Source organism: Perognathus longimembris, chromosome 3, assembly GCF_023159225.1.
Source record: "Perognathus longimembris pacificus isolate PPM17 chromosome 3, ASM2315922v1, whole genome shotgun sequence".
Taxonomy (NCBI): Eukaryota; Metazoa; Chordata; class Mammalia; order Rodentia; family Heteromyidae; genus Perognathus; species Perognathus longimembris.
In genome coordinates this window covers 107,448,680-107,464,925 of record NC_063163.1, presented here as the reverse complement: position 1 = coordinate 107,464,925, position 16,246 = coordinate 107,448,680, and the positions used below count along the sequence as shown (strand labels likewise).

The 16,246-nt window shown below is 38.8% G+C and overlaps 1 protein-coding gene across 3 annotated transcripts in view; it reads right to left on the bottom strand.

Moving 5' to 3' along the window:
* Cdon (cell adhesion associated, oncogene regulated) overlaps nucleotides 1–16,246 on the bottom strand; it is an 80,671-nt gene that overhangs the window by 15,395 nt on the left and 49,030 nt on the right. For all 3 annotated transcript variants that reach the window (XM_048343689.1, XM_048343688.1, XM_048343690.1), the window contains exons 9-16: nucleotides 14,321–14,616; nucleotides 13,792–13,966; nucleotides 12,156–12,287; nucleotides 9,964–10,167; nucleotides 7,815–7,996; nucleotides 7,129–7,234; nucleotides 1,996–2,118; nucleotides 108–329 (exon numbers count right to left, since the gene is read on the bottom strand). In XM_048343689.1, the coding sequence (XP_048199646.1) occupies nucleotides 108–329; nucleotides 1,996–2,118; nucleotides 7,129–7,234; nucleotides 7,815–7,996; nucleotides 9,964–10,167; nucleotides 12,156–12,287; nucleotides 13,792–13,966; nucleotides 14,321–14,616 (1,440 nt within the window). The remainder of the gene's footprint in view (nucleotides 1–107; nucleotides 330–1,995; nucleotides 2,119–7,128; nucleotides 7,235–7,814; nucleotides 7,997–9,963; nucleotides 10,168–12,155; nucleotides 12,288–13,791; nucleotides 13,967–14,320; nucleotides 14,617–16,246) is intronic.

Below are 16,246 nucleotides of genomic sequence, written 5' to 3'. Positions count from 1 at the left end.
TACCATGGCCCCTAGTACACGAATATTAGGGATCCACATTTATTCTGACAGTAATTTTTTTTTACCCATGGTTAGCAAATTCAAGGCGATACTTATAAATGGCTCACTCTGTATGGCGTTCTGTTGGCGACTCTTCCACAAGCACATTGCAATGAAGACCATGAGAATGAGGACCATGACACCCAGCACACAGCCAACGATGAGGTACAACATGTCACTGCTTCTGGCAGGGTTGGTTGCAGGCCCAATATTCCCTCCACTTCCAGAGGAATTAGGAGGGGTACTCAAGTCTTTCACAGGATACTCAGAGGCTCCAGGAACACGTTTCACTAGTGAAGTATATAAAGAAATCCATGATGTCAGGGTGAATACTGAGTCTTTGAGACAGTTTCCTCTCTGAAGGAGGTCTGGTTAGGAATGTGAGCCAGTCTGTTTATACTCCTTACTGAGACGATCTGATCAACAATGACTCACAAAGAGGGCTCCCAAGTTTAAAACTGGAGTGTGCCTAGGTTTTATTCCACAGATTTCAGAGCAATCATAAGAGCAAAGAAACAATATTCACTTGGTCTAGCCCCATTCTGCTGCCTAATTATCTGCTTAGTTGTATGTGTAGAAGACTCCCAAGCAGTTGAAATAAAATAAGCAGCTGAATGAAATCCCTTTCTATCTGATACATTTCATAGCAAGCTCCAGAATTACATATTTTAGAGCTCTATCATGACTTAAAAACAACTAATAACAGAAGCTATTGCTTTGAACTATCAGAACAACTATATACGATTCCCCAAACTGCATGTATAATATTTGGCATATTCCTCAAAACCAAGACTTTGGAGGGTCATTTAAATGAAGTACCTTTACCTGATTCTTTGGTATTTGAACAACTGGGCAATTTGAATTCCAAAATCTACTTAACCAGTGGAACTCAAATCCTATTCCCTCTATTCCCCAAATACATGTTCCTACTGTTCTAGATGTTACTGGAAAGCTGCAGGGTGTGGTTCCAGCCTAGTCCCTGGAACCACATTGCTTAGGTTTGAACTCATCTACATTTTCCATGAGTTATCTACTTTTTACCTCCATGAGCCCCACTTTTGATATTTGGGAAATGAGGACAGTAATAAGAGCTCTATCCGCAGTTTGTCTTCTCTGAAATGCATGTTGCAATCTAACTGCTGCTATGAAAGCCTTAAGAAGGAGGACCTCAGAGAGATGGTTGTCATAAGCATTCTAGATTATAAAATTCTTACAAGACAATAAGTTATAAACTAACTGTACAACTCGGGGGTGGGGACAGGGGAGGAAGCAAGGTAGGAGAAAAATGAGGGAGGAGGTAACAAGTTTGACAAAAAAATGTCTCACTACCTTGCGTATGTAACTGTAACCCCCCTGTATATCACCTTGACAAAAACAAAGTAAAAACATTTTTTTAATTCTAAGGTCAGACCTAAAGAAATAAAAAAAGTTTCTGGGGCAAAATGGGTCTTCTGTATCCTACATGAAAGAACATAATTACTCATAAGTCCTTCAGAATTATTCACTCTCTATTTACTCTTCATTGTAATTCTACCAAGCTCAATCTGCTTCCCAACCTCTCGGTCAAGTCAATAGGAAATGGATTAATACACACAGGCCACATTCTTCCTTAATACTCATGTCGTTTTGGTTAATATCGTAATTCTCAAAATCTTAGAAAGCAGCCAGCAAATTTCTAGTCTCTTCATGGAGACAAAGAGAAGGGACGTGATTTACTGAATCACACAAAAGAAAAAGGAATGAAAAGGATTAGTGTTTATGTAGACAGTTTATTAGGCATGTTCCACAGCCAACAAATGAAACTTCTGTGGGTATGGTCTGAATACACAAATCTAGCCAATGGTACAAAGAAGAAATTTCCTTAGAGAGATATATCAATAGTCTGAGGAGTAATCCAGAGAGTAGAATTCTAGTGCTGGGATAGGAAGAAACCACAGATTCTCACCCTTCTCTTACCTTTGGTCTCACAGATCATCACATTGCTGAATTCACTCTCTCCACCTTCGTTAAAGCACTGCATTTTGATGTCATAAGAGGTTTCTGGCTGTAAGTGACCAATCATGTGCCACTGCTTCGAACCTAGAAGAGAGAAATAAAACCCAAGCTTCACACATCATACAACGCACATGATGATGTCAAGGTAATTACTCCACATTTTCAGAATGCAGTAGGAACAGCATCCATCACCATCTATCTAGTGTTGATATGATAAGGATGTATTTCCCCTAAGCATTGTGTGTGTGTGTGTGTGTGTGTGTGTGTGTGTGTGTGTGTGTGTGTGTGTTGCTCAGAACCTGCAAAAAAGAAGACACTCAGGTTCTGATCCCAGGCGCTGCAGAGCTGAGTGGGTCTTTGAGTCAGGGTCTCCCAGCACTTGAAGATATAACAGAACGATTCTGTGATCCATGGCACACGGCCAACATTTCATTTAGAAACACTCCTCAAACACTTCCATGGACCTGTGACAAACTTTCATAAACAGGGACAGTTTTTTGCCAGACTTAATTAACTCTTCAAGCACTCTTAATCTCCCTTCGAAAATAACTCTTCAAACTGTTTCTACTGTTTCTTAGAAATTCAAGTATACCACCAACTGATTTAAGAATTAATTAAAGAGGGAGAAAACAAAACAAAACCACACGCCTAAGTCAAATCTACTTGGCTGACAGGACGGGTATCACAGGCTCCTTTCTAATCCCACACAGACAGAAACATTTCACCCCCCTTTCCAAGTCACCAGCACAAAACCTCTCACTTACACTGACTCCTATTTTATAAGAAAGAAAAAAAATCTGCTTGTTTTAGGATCAAGGGTCTCTATAAGGCTCAAGAAGTAAGGAATTCTATGCCTCATTTATAAAATGTAAAGAGAAACTTCCCCCACCACCAGTTTTTTTTTTTTAATTAAAAAACTGGTTGAAACTAGTATAGGCCTATTTCTAAAAATCCTTCCCCCAAAGACTTCTATTTTTACTCTAGCCTTAGGTCTTTCCTAACCTGGTCCTACACTCACCTACCATAAACATGCTCTTGAATAATTACTCCACTAGACTTCAAGTTTTCCTTTCATAGTACTAGTAAAAATGGAATTTAAACTAGGCTTCTGATCTGTTACCACAAGAAAATAGTTACATATATATGTGGTGGGGGAGGTTCTCTTTATACATATATATTAAATATACTAAAATTATATATATACATGGGGGGAGGTTCTCTTTTCATATACCTTGTCAGATTCATATTCCAGTGTTATAACAATTCTTCCGGCGGCTAAAGTTACAGCATATATGAGCCAAGAGAAGATATTTTTACTCATTATTGATAAATAAGACAACTAAGTACATTACTAGGCTTAAAATCAATTAATCAGCGCATAGATTTTGCTAAATAAGCAATTATTCCCCAAAGGACATTCTAGGAAAAACCCTTAACCACAAAGAGAACCAAACGTACAGATGTAAAACAACATAATGAGCTTAGTTATTCTGACTCATTTGGAACCTGACTTTAATAAGACAAAAATATTCAACACAGGTGCTGGAAATACAGCCTAGTGGTAGAGTGCTTGCCTTGCATGCATGAAGCCCTGCATTCGATTCCTTAGCATCACATAAACAGAAAAAGCCAGAAGTGGTGCTGTGGCTCAAGTGGTAGAGTGCTAGCCTTGAGCAAAAAGAAGCCAGGGAGAGTGCTTAGGCCCTGAGTCCAAGCCCCAGGACGGGGTGGGGGGGGGGGGGAGGGGGAGAGGGAAGAATGCGGATAATATATATATATATATATATATATATCCCAAAAGCAATGGTATGCTGGAAACATTTACAGTTTACCTAAACATGAGGCTTAATTTAGAAGATGGAACAACTTAAATAATTGTTCTCTTACTGTATTCTTTTATAATTGTTTCAATTTGTTAAGTTATAATTTGGAATCAAAGGATAAAGGATGAATATTTTTTTGTTCCTAGGAATAGGCCAGTAGATCTAACTGCCACAAAAAAATTCAAATGCATAAACTTGAAAATAAGGAATAAGCAAGTTACACAGCACTGTGGAGCCCACTTAAACATCTTAACTGCTCAGCATATTACATTTATAAACAAGTTCCCTGTGAATCACAAGCAAAATTCACATCTATAGACACTACTACTAGATACAAAAGGGTTGTTAAACGAATTTTCAAGTCCCAGGCTCAGTATTCAATTCACAGATGTTTGTAAAAGTTCAAAGATTTTCCTAGACAACATAGTTTAAAAACTGTTTACAAGTGGTGAACCCTAGAAAGTATAACTAGGAAGCGGGGAGATAAAGAGACACCAGATGAGACAGTTTTATTTACATTTGCCTTGTTTAGAACCATTTTATGATAAAGGTTTAACTACTGTCAAAAAAAATTTTTTTGCCAGTCCTGGCCCTTGGACTCAGGGCCTGAGCGACAGACTGTCCCTGGCTTCTTTTTGCTCAAGGCTAGCTAGCACTCTGCCACTTGAGCCACAGCACCACTTCTGGCCATTTTCTGTATATGTGGTGCTAGGGAATTGAACCCAGTCCTTCATGCATACGAGGCAAGCACTCTTGCCACTAAGCCATATCCCCAGCCCTACTGTCAAAATTTTTTAAAACTCAGATTTCTACACTTCTCTTAAGTCAGGTAAACAAAAAGGAAGGCTTGCTTAGGGCTAAAAAAGCAGCCCAGTCATGAACAATTCTCTCTCCATTTCCTTTTGATTTTACTTATTTCTATCTTAAAAATTATATTGTTTAATTTATTATTCATTTATGGATATTAGTTGTACAAAGCGATTTCACTGTTATTTCCATACATGCACATAATGCACTTTGACTCAGTGCACTGAGTTCCCACGTTCCTCTCCTGTTCCTTCTAGTCACTTCTCTGCCTGAAGACCTTGATTTTTAAGAGCACAAAATAGCTTATTCATGCAAAATTATGGAAGGAGAGAAGCCACCCTTTCTCTATTCAAAACTATTTATTGAATACCTACTACGTTCCCTGTACAAAAACTCCGATCATAAACTTTTCACATTACAAAAGTTATTCCACTGAACGAACACTAAAAAAATAAAACCCAAACAAAAAACCCATAATACTTAGGAAAATACAGTATAGCATATTTAAGGTAAATTATTTTAACAAAAAAAATGAGGTATTTGATGTCAACAAGTCATATGGAAAATTATCTTGGCCCAAAGCAATTTTTTTTGACATGATCCATTACATATTTTTCCCCAGCTGGAAACTGAACCCAAGGCCTCCCACAGGCTAAGCACTGCTCTACCACTGAGCTACACACCCAGCCAAGACATGTAATATTTCAAAGAAGCAGAATCTTGGAGTGAAAAAAAGACCTTAGAAGGCATCTTTCTTTCAAAGCAAGAATCTCATCCAAACTATTACTAAGAATTACACATCTTGCTTCTAATGAACACTTCCAAAATTAGAATCTATTGCCCTTTCAGGAAACCTAGACATCTATGTTAGAACTTTCTTCTTTACATTATTTCATTATAACCAACCCTTTTAGAATGGATTTAGCTCCTCTTCTACATAACTGTCCTTAAGTATTTGAAGACAGCTATCTTGTTTCTGTTAAGTCTTCTTTTCCACCTTGAGCATTACTAGACATTACATTGTTCTCTTGGGACTCCATTTGCATTCATTCATTCATTCAGTGCTGAACACCTCACCAGTGAAGAGGTTGGGGACGCAGTAGTGGATGTGGTAGTGCTCACAGGAAGTGAACACAAGGAGGAAAGACAATAGTTAAGTAAAGGCTTTCAGGTACTCACTCTCATACATTTTATTCTATGAGGTAAAACATGAAGGGCTCACTTTTGGTTGGAACTTCAGCGAAAATTTGTCTGAGGAAGTGACATGTAAGCACTGGAGGGAGCAAAATGGGTGTACCTACATAAAACGTTAGGAAAGGGGTATAGTAAGTGGTAGGAACCACCCTGTATTAAGGTCTTGAGGCAGAAGAGGAATCTGAAAGAAGACTGGCACAACCAGTCCCCAGTGAGGAAGGTGCAGGAGATGGTGGTGGATGCAGCTGCTGGTGGTGGGAGGGGCCAGGATACATAGAGTCACTGGACCATAGGCAAAATTCTGGATTATAAATCAAGATCATGCCTACAATCCTAGCAACTCAGGAGACTTGGATCTGAGAATCAAAATTTATAGCCAGCAGGAAATTTATAGCCAGGACTTTTCTGGGCAGGAAAATCCATGAGACTCTTATCTCTAATTAAGCACCAAAAAGCTACAAGTGGAGCTGTGGCTCAAGTGGTAGAGCACTAGCCTCGAGGAGAAAAATCTCAGGAACAGTGCCCAGGCCTTGAGTTCAAGCTCCATGACCAGTATGAATAAATAAAAATAAATAATTAAATACAAATAAATAAATACATTCTGGATTCTATTTTAAATGGAGTAGAAAAGTGGTTTCAAGACCTTTTGCTATCTTATATGCTTTATTTTCTACAAGATATTCCGATTTCTAGTACAGACGTCAGGGAAAACAGTTTTAATGAGCTGTTATTTTTAGTCATAGCTAGAAGTTCTAATTAATTTTTACACTTAGCTCACTGATCATTTAAAGACAATAGAAATCGGGAGTGGTAGGTGAATAAAGTCATAATACTCAGTGTATATATGTGAAAATAAAATGAGGTAACCTGAGGGGATGTGAAGGGTTGGGAGAGATGTAGGAGAAGGATGGACGGGGTGACATTGCCCTCAGACATTGACCTTGAAGTGAAACCCATATGCACAACTACAGGTAACCAAAACTGAAACTGAAAAGAAAAAAATCCAAACTTATCTTCAGATAGATTTCCGATGAAGCATACTGACCCTTTTTCTCCCCTGTCTCCATAACAAAAATGTAGGCTAATACTGCATATGTTAAACTGGAAAAAAAAATTGGCTTTCTTTGAGACAAACTCAGTAATAGCGCTAAAGCACATAGCATTTCATTTTGCCCCTCTACCTTAGCTGTAATAATGTATTTCATAATGCTCACAAACCCTGTTCTCTGGAGCCCCTTTGTGGGGACCCCTGCTTGCTGAGGGGACTCACCTTCTACCACGTCCCTCTTGTAGTCACTGTCATTGTCACTGTCGGTTGGTCGGTAGTAGATATAAAATCCTTGAATGGGAGTGTTATTGTTACTTGATGGAATGTACTAAAAAAAAGAAGTAAAGACCTGTCAAAACAAAAACTGTACCCACTACCTGACTCCTGTAATTGTAATTTAATCTGTGCATCACCTCTACAATAGCAATAAAGTAAAATTAATTATAAGAAAAAAAGAAAATTAAAAAAACAGTAACTTTGATATCCACTAAGATTATTTATGTAGTGATATAGTTTAGCTTCATTTTACAAGTATATTTAATGGCCACTTTTAACTTTATTCAAAGAGATTTAAGGATATTAAGAACATTTTCTTTTACTGTAGGGCTAAACATAAATGAAGTTTTTGTGAATAGATAAAATACTATACACTTTACTAGCTTCAAAGATAAGCATCTACTGGGTTCGCAATGAATGTGTGACAAAATGGCAATTAGGTTAACAACATTTGGATAAGAGTGGAGGAAACAATAATTGTTTCAGTAACCTGCCCCCTTTTAAACATGTGCTTTATGGACAAATAATGAAAAGTCCAATGATTGGTTGTTCATTGTATCATGTCATGAGAATATGAAGTTGTTGATATGACCAAGCCCGAAGTGTTGTGATTAGGAAAGAGGTGTACGTACCGTCCACTTCAACATGATCTGGGTATCGCTGACGGCCTCTGTGTATGCGATGTGAGGTCCCGTTATGGGACGGTTGGAAAACCGATTGGGGAAGCCAGCCACCTGGTAAGGCCGGGATGCTGAGCTCCGAAAACTCTCACCATAATGGTTGATAGCAATGACCCTAAATTTGTATGTTGAACCTTTAGGGGGAAAATACACACACAGACACACAAAAAAACAAAACCCTCACATTATTATAAAAAGCTATAATAATGGCTTGTAGTATAGCTCAATGATATAGCTCACTTGCCTAACATGTGCAAGGCCCCAGATTTGGTTGCTAGTACAGGAAAAAAGCAAAAAGCGATGCTGTGATATATGGTGGGAGGGTATTAAATAATGACAGCTATGCTTACATGTCTATCTAATAAGAGTATGGTCCTGCCCCTGTACAGTCAATGAATTTGAACTTGCTAATTTCAATCAACTGGAAGTGGCTGTTCAAGACCCCAAGACCTTAAAGGAGTCACCGGAAATAAATGCTATGAAAGATGAATGGTACTCACAGAAGTGGCAGGGAGAGAAATAGGAAAGAGAACATTTATTCTTTTTACCGCCCTATTCCAAATCCTGCTTTCAAAAACAGTATTAGTTTGAAGTACCTGTCCCTAAAACTAGCTACTTGTCACTCTGGAAGAAACAACTGGAGTGAAGTTTAATATGTTGAGCACTTTCATCAAGAGGCACAGCAAGGGTGATAGCGGATGCCATTCTGACTCCAAAGACTGGGATATGAGGAATCCGATTTAAATGGTAACAGAAGGAATTGATTTGGTTTAGACATTATGAACTAAAGAAAGGCTAAAGACAATTCTTGAAAAAAGTCTAATGACTAAATTAAAAATCCTAAAAGAAGTTTCCTAATCACTCCACACTGAGTGTCTGAGACAATGTCATTCTATAAACTGTTACTTCGTTTCACCTACATTTAAAACCTGGGCCTTCCCCCACTGCCCTTAAGCAACTCCATGTTTCTCTTGCATACAAATACAAGTCTAGAAACAAAATTTAGGATCTTATGCTAAAATTAAACTTATAGAACCAACAAGGGTTAGTTGTGTCATTTCCCTAAGACAAAGCACTAGCTCTAACTGCTGAGATTCAGTATTAAATCTAATCATTTTAGTCAAACAACCATTTTTCTCTTAAAATGTTCTAGTGAAACATATACCTACAAGCACACAAAGATGTTCACCACATTATTTCTAATTGCAAATATGTAGGCATAATTTAAAATCTAAAGAAAAAAGAACAGTTAAGGACTAAGGCCGTAGTTTAATGGTAGGGTTTGTTTAGCCATCACTAAGACTCTCGGTTCAATACCCAGCACCAGAAAAAAAAAAAAAAAAAAAAAAAGAAAAGCAGAATGTTTAAGGTAGACATACAACTATTAAAGACTGTGTTTTGGTAGCATTTTAAATGATACTGAAAAATACATATGACAGAATGGTGGAGACACAGTCATTATATTCAATGTACACTATGTAAAAATGGAAAATGGAACTATGTAACTTGGGGGGAGAATGATGAAAGGGATGATGTTGATCAAGATGTATTGTACACATAATCTGACTTGTAGAATTGCAACCTCTTTGTACAACTACTTAAGATAAATTTTAAAACATGAAACAATAGTTTTGACAGCATGATTTCCTGGGTATGCTAAAGGGTTAAAAGAAATATACTAAAATATATAAAGGCTAAGTGCTCTGGAAAGGTGAATTTCAGATGACTTATTCCCTTGCTAATATTTTAGTTTCAAATTTTTATATAATAACATTAATTTCGGGCTGGGGACATGGCCTAGTGGCAAGAGTGCTTGCCTCGTATACATGAGGCCCTGGGTTCGATTCCCCAGCACCACATATACAAAAAATGGCCAGAAGTGGCGCTGTGGCTCAAGTGGCAGAGTGCTAGCCTTGAGCAAGAAGAAGCCAGGGACAGTGCTCAGGCCCTGAGTCCAAGCCCCAGGTCTGGCCAAAAAGAAAAAAAAAATAACATTAATTTCATTAACAAATAGGAAAAGAAAGCAGACCATTAAAAATATGCAACTAAAGTTAGCACTGATGGTTAAAATTTTAGGAAGGAAATGATTGTGTATCTCTACCTGGTTCTAAACTACGAACTTCCACAGAGAGCTTGGAGGGAGGGATATCTTCAGCTGCCACCAGCCAATCACTGGTCCTCATTCGTTTATATTCCACCTTGAAGGCAGTGATTGGAGAACCACCATTTGCCCGGGGAATCCAAGTGACATAGACTGAGGTCTCAGATGCAGTGGAGATTGTGGGTCGATCTGGTGCCTCTGGAACTGAAAACACAAATGGATTCTGTTTTCACATAACTCACAATGTCAGAGGGAAGAATAGTGAAATGCGCCGCCGTAAGGGATACATTCCAAAGCTTGTGTTCTTAAAGGTTCCTCGCCAAACTTTTTTGCAAAGGTAATAATATTATGACTCTCTTCCTGTTGTCTGTTGACAAGCTAATGGGAAAATGTAGGAGAAACACAGGAAATTCCAGAAGGAAAAGTCAAGTGATCTAGAGACTTGATAATTAGCTATGAAAGACTGAACATTGACTATGGTAATTAATGACTATGTTCTTTTGGAGTCAAGATTAAGACAATGATTTGGTGCTGCCAGTTTGATTTTGCTTATAGTTGTAATAAATTCTCACAATTCTGTGTTATCTTACTTAAATTTTTTTTGTCCAAACTACATAAAACTCACCCCACAATCTGTTGATAATTAGCTTAGCCATTGCTATTATAACCTACTTTAATATATTTCAAAGCTATGGGAATTATTTGTCCAAACCATAGATGGCAAGCAGTAAGATAAAATTTGTCTGATTAAAAGTAATAGTGATACAATGCCTAATGTATGAAACTGTAACCTCTCTGTACATCAGTTTGATAATAAAAATTTGAAAAAAATTAATAGTGATACTAAAGGGAGGAGAGAGTGTGCTCAGGATGAAAGCAAGAAGGCAGGAAATCAAGAAAGATGACCCACATGACTGACTAGGGAACACTGGGGTTAGGGAACTTGCTTTAGTTAGCAACTTGAAGGGGAGTAGATGCGCCACTCATCAAGTTGGAATGGACTAGACTCAGTGGCAGGTGGGAATATAAGGAGTAAGTTCTCTGACATCATGCACTCAACTCTTCTTGCCAATCAAACAATATGGCTTCCCACTTGGTTGCTGAAAAGAAAAAAGGCTGGACGCATAGAACTGTTACACTACCAACTAGTAATTTGCCATTCTGGTTTGCATAGTCACTAGTGAGTTCTGTACATGTGAGCTGGTTCTCAAATGATCCTTTCATGTGCTGGAACAGGAACACTCAGCCTGGGCCACAGCGATATGACTTTTGTGAAGCTTTCGGAAGGAGCTTTGCCTGTATGTAGGCTCTGCTTCTCAAGCAACATGCTTTCATCTCAATACCTCTTCAACTCTCAGTATAAACATTAAAAAGAAGGGAATGATGGTGAAGAAGGTACTCATGTGAAGATAACTGGGATGTTTCAAAAACAAATTGCTTAGGGGGTGTATTCAAAGCAGGCAACTGTGATACTTACTGTATTCCTTTCGATTAGAAAGCAATGGAAACAGAATAAATAGAACTGTTAGTGCATCTCTTTTTAAATATGAGAAAGCCAAATGTGTTCTTTGAGCAAGAAAGGCAAGCAAGAGTATAGGCCCTGAGTTTAAGCCCCAGCACTAGCACACATGCACACATGCACACATACACATACACACACACAATTTTTAAATCACATAAAGCATATTAATTCTAAAACTGGTGTGGGATTTAAGTACTAAAAGAGAAGTCCTGAAATTTTTACTCCTCTGATATTTAAAATCCACATAGCTAACTAGATACTGCAATACAACTGAAAGTGCCATGTAATCTTTAGTAAACAAATTTATTATTGGTAGTACCATACATTCTGATAGTCACACACAGGCAGAGTTGGAATTCAAAATGTAAACTTAGTTTTCTTGCCAATGAGGAGATAGAAAAACACTTTTTAAAAAATGATTGTAAAAGACTTACTCAGCAGAACATTTCGAACTTGAATTTATTACATTAAATACTAACTATCATTGAGTTGCCAACATTTAAATTCAGGACATTAAAAATGGTTGAAAAGGACTACAGAGGTATCTTACACCACGACACATTTTAAGTAACAAACTTCCTCTTCTAGCCTACCTCCCTGAAGCCTGAAACCTTGAAACAGGGCCCTAGTAAAGCAGCAAGATGAATAAGATGAAGATTCTTTAATTTACCTCCACTATGCCTAGAGGCATCGGTAAGAACCACTCCAAAATTGTTGTTTGCCACCTCTGAAATGACAGGATGTTTAGGGATGCCCATGGGTGGAGAGGAAGCCTGGGTGTTTTTTGATGATGGTGTTTTTTCTTAATAAAAAATAAAAAAGAAAAGGTTGAAAAACAAAACGGAAACATAAGCTTATATATGTAAAATTAAAATAAAAGAATCATTTATACACAGAATTCACCTGTGACAGCATCTAAATCAACTACACGTAAAGACTTAGCTCATCTTTGGAACAGACCAAAAAAAAGCACTTCATCTTTTTTTCTAGTATCTTCGGGGGAAAAGGCAAAAATGTACCTTTCTTCATCATACTAACTTATACTCACACATGAAAAGAGCAAATGACTAGAGTGAAGGTTTTCAGTGAGCTCATTTTCCATTATTGTACAAATTCTAAAACAGTATTCATTAGAAAGCGTTTCTTCTAAGCATTTGCAAAAATAATAATAATATTTAATATTTCTATAGGCAAAAAGTGAAATTGGGCATTTTTAAAAACTGAAATATACTTATCCAGTATTTATAGGTCAGATTTTATTAATAACTAAGAACTGACGGTGGAAATTATCCAAAGATGTACTGAAAATTTGCAAGTATTCATTATTTCCTGGCAGACTTAGCATTGAATGAAAGGGTCTTTTTTATTTGTTTATTTTTACAAAAATCACTAGATAATTTCTTCTAAAATCCTCAGACCTTTTCTATTACATTGCCAAACTAAAATACGCTTCTACCTGGTTCCCATCTCCACCCACCAAGTTCGTTTTGTGTTATTCATTTCCCACCATGCCGCAATGGCCTTTTCAATTCAGCCCTCCCTCACAGGCTGCCCCCAGGAAGACCCTCTTAGAAGTCTCTGGAAGTGCTGATCATATTCTGATATCCACCACACCATACCCTCCTGTGAGAACAGACAGGTGTCCATGTCATCCTTTGCTCAGATGCTCCAGCCGTCCTTGACCACTCAGAGGCTCTGCCAAGGTCTTTACAACGTCCACAGGTGTAATGTGATTATCTACCCTCTCACCCCCCAATACTCCTCCATGACAACTCTCCATTTACCTCACGCCCCTCACGATGACCAAAATAGCTTTCCTAGATTATGCAGCAAGAACACACTGCCTTGAAGCCCTGGTACTTGCTGTTTTCTGCTGGGGGTATTGTATCCCTGGACAGCCATATGGCTTTTTACTTCCCCTGCTGTATATCTGGTTCAGCTGGACACTGGTCATTTAGGACTTGCCTGCCCACCTGCTTCAAGGGCAGCAATGCCTGAGACATTTCCTATATCCTCCTCCTAAGTTATTTCTCTTGTTAACACTATCTGTTGGTTTGCATATAACGTAGGCTTACATGTCTCCTACATAGAATGCAACCTCTACAGAGATGAGGATAAAACATGGAAAGTATTCAGTCAATACAAGAACCAAATTAAGGTTTCTCTTGGAGTCGGTATACAAGTATACCTTTTACCTTCCTCATCAAAGTGGGTTTATTATCTAAGAATTTCTAATATCCACAAGCATTCTTACTACTACCTCAACACCAGTACAGGTGTCTCCTTTGATGGGAGATGACACTCACCTTTGCTGGTCCGGAAAGTCAGCATGGCGGGCTGTCCTTCACCTGCTGCACTTCTCGCCACCATCAACACTTCGTAAAGACTCGATGGCTCCAGTTCAGTTAGATGCAGCTCGTTTTCACTACCTGGGACTCGAACCGTGTGCCAGCTTCCCACTGCACCAGCACCATCCTCCAGCTGCTCAAGAGAAACCCCAGAACAGGGGGAGATGGAGGGAAGCTTAGAAGACTCCTTTTCAAACAAGACCTGGGTGTGGTGGCACACACCTGTCATCCTGGTTACAATGGGAAGCCTAACATAAGCAGATTGCAGCCCAGATTGCATATGCCTGGACCGGAAGTGTGGCTCGGCTTACCTACCTGGTAAGCTGACACCTTGAGTTCTACAGTGACATCCCCCCCACCCAAACTCCCCAAGACTAGAATTAATTCTAGAAAAGTTTTCAGATGTGATATATCATTGCAAATAAGAGACACAATTAACAAACAAAAGGAACAAGAACCCAATAATGAATAAAAGAGAAGGCATTACCTTTCGGTACTTTACAAAATAGGCATTGATGGGCAGTCCACCATCCTTCCCTGCCCTCCACACCAAGTTGTATGTGTCTGGTGTGTGGGTCTGTGGGGGGCTCAGTATGATGGGGGCATCAGGGACAGAAGTGCCAGTGGCATTTTTCTCTGATGATCCCATTGCATTGGAGTGGATCTTCCCTGGAAATGAGCTCAGCAAGGCAGATTCTGAGCCATCTCTTTGGTCTCTTTCATCATTTTGGGTAGCTTCAGAAGATTCAACGATTGCTGCTCTTGTATTTGTTTCAAAAGGAACTGGAGAAACAGAGGGAGAGAAAGAAGGGAGATAGCTTGAAGAAAGTCTTTTTCACCTTGTCTACCCAGTTGGTTTAGATATGAATGTCCATGCTGGTATTATAAGCACGACCGACGTGAGCCCTGGACGTTTACACAACTAGCACTGAAGCCTGTCACTCATAGCAGCATCCAACCTTTCTCAGCATGCTGCTATCAGGGGAGACAGCAAATGTACTTTAGAAAGCCAGTTAGCACAGGCAATCATTGAGCTTAAAGGTTTTTAGTTTTTCTATGCTCTCTAGAGCAATAACCACATCAGGAGATTTTTAAGTCATTTTTTAATTAGCACACATTAATTGTACAAGGTGGGGGCTCATTGTTCAGGAAATCTTAAGTTGAGGAACAGCAACTTGACCTCCAGCTGGTAAGCAAAATACAGGCCATGGTGAATCAAATGACAGAGGTAATAGGAACATGGTCAGGAATTACCATTCAATTACTACCCATTGGGTAGTCTCCAAAGATACCTCCTAAGAATTCACACTCTTAGAAAATCCAGAATCTGGACTTAGGCCTCAAGAAGACCAAACACTTCTATTTTTATTTGTGTTCTGGGGATTTAGCCACTCCATAGACACAGGCCATCAAGAAAGAGAGATACCAGGCTGGGAATATGGCCTAGCGGTAGAGTACTTGCCTCACATACATGAAGCCCTGGTTTCGATTCTTCGGCACCACATATATAGAAAAGGCCAGAAGTGGCGCTGTGGCTCAAGTAGTAGAGTGCTAGCCTTGAAATAAAAGAAGCCAGGGACAGTGCTTAGGCCCTGAGTCCAAGCCCCAAGACTAGCAAAAAAGAAAGAGAGAGAGAGAGATACCAAGAGAGTTCAGCTGCCAAAAAGGTGCCACAAGGGGTTGAAGCTATATTTGGTTATTCTAATGATAAGCACCCTCTGGACTTACTGACCCTAAGCAAAGCCAGAAGGGGTCCAGTTGCATCTAGGAAAGGATAAAGAGTTTGTGGTTTTAAGTCACATCTTTTGAGTAGTCAGCATTCATTACTAGTTACCCCACCCCAAAGACATCTACACAATGATCTACCTTCAAGGAAGAGGGAAGCAAATCAAAGCTAACAATACTAGCTGAGCTAAAGGTGTGGCTTATGTACCAAAGATGGCAGGACTTAATCCCAAGTCTTCCCTACAGAACTGAAAGATGGTGAAGCAACTGCTGGGGTAAAGATGGAAGTCAAGCAGTGTGCTCTAACAGTTCTCATGTACCTCTGGCAGCATACTGAGTACACAGAGCAAGGTAAAAATAACTTATTTGCATTGAAAATAGGTTCATATATCCAAAAAATATTGAGCAAATATTATGTGTCAAGCATTATGCAAGAGATTTAATAAACATAATCTCATTTGATTCCCAAAACAACACTCTTAAGTAGAGAGTAATATATCTTCCCACTTCACAGATGAGGAAATGAGGGTTCCAGAACATTCAGTGACAACAGCTGTGAGAAGAATGTTAATGGCTCTGCCATGAAAAAAGAATGAGAACAATTGTGAAAACAAATACAGTGCCAGCATTAATAAAACCTAAGGACTGACAGCTCGGTTTCTCTACCACTATTAATTCTGGCAATGCA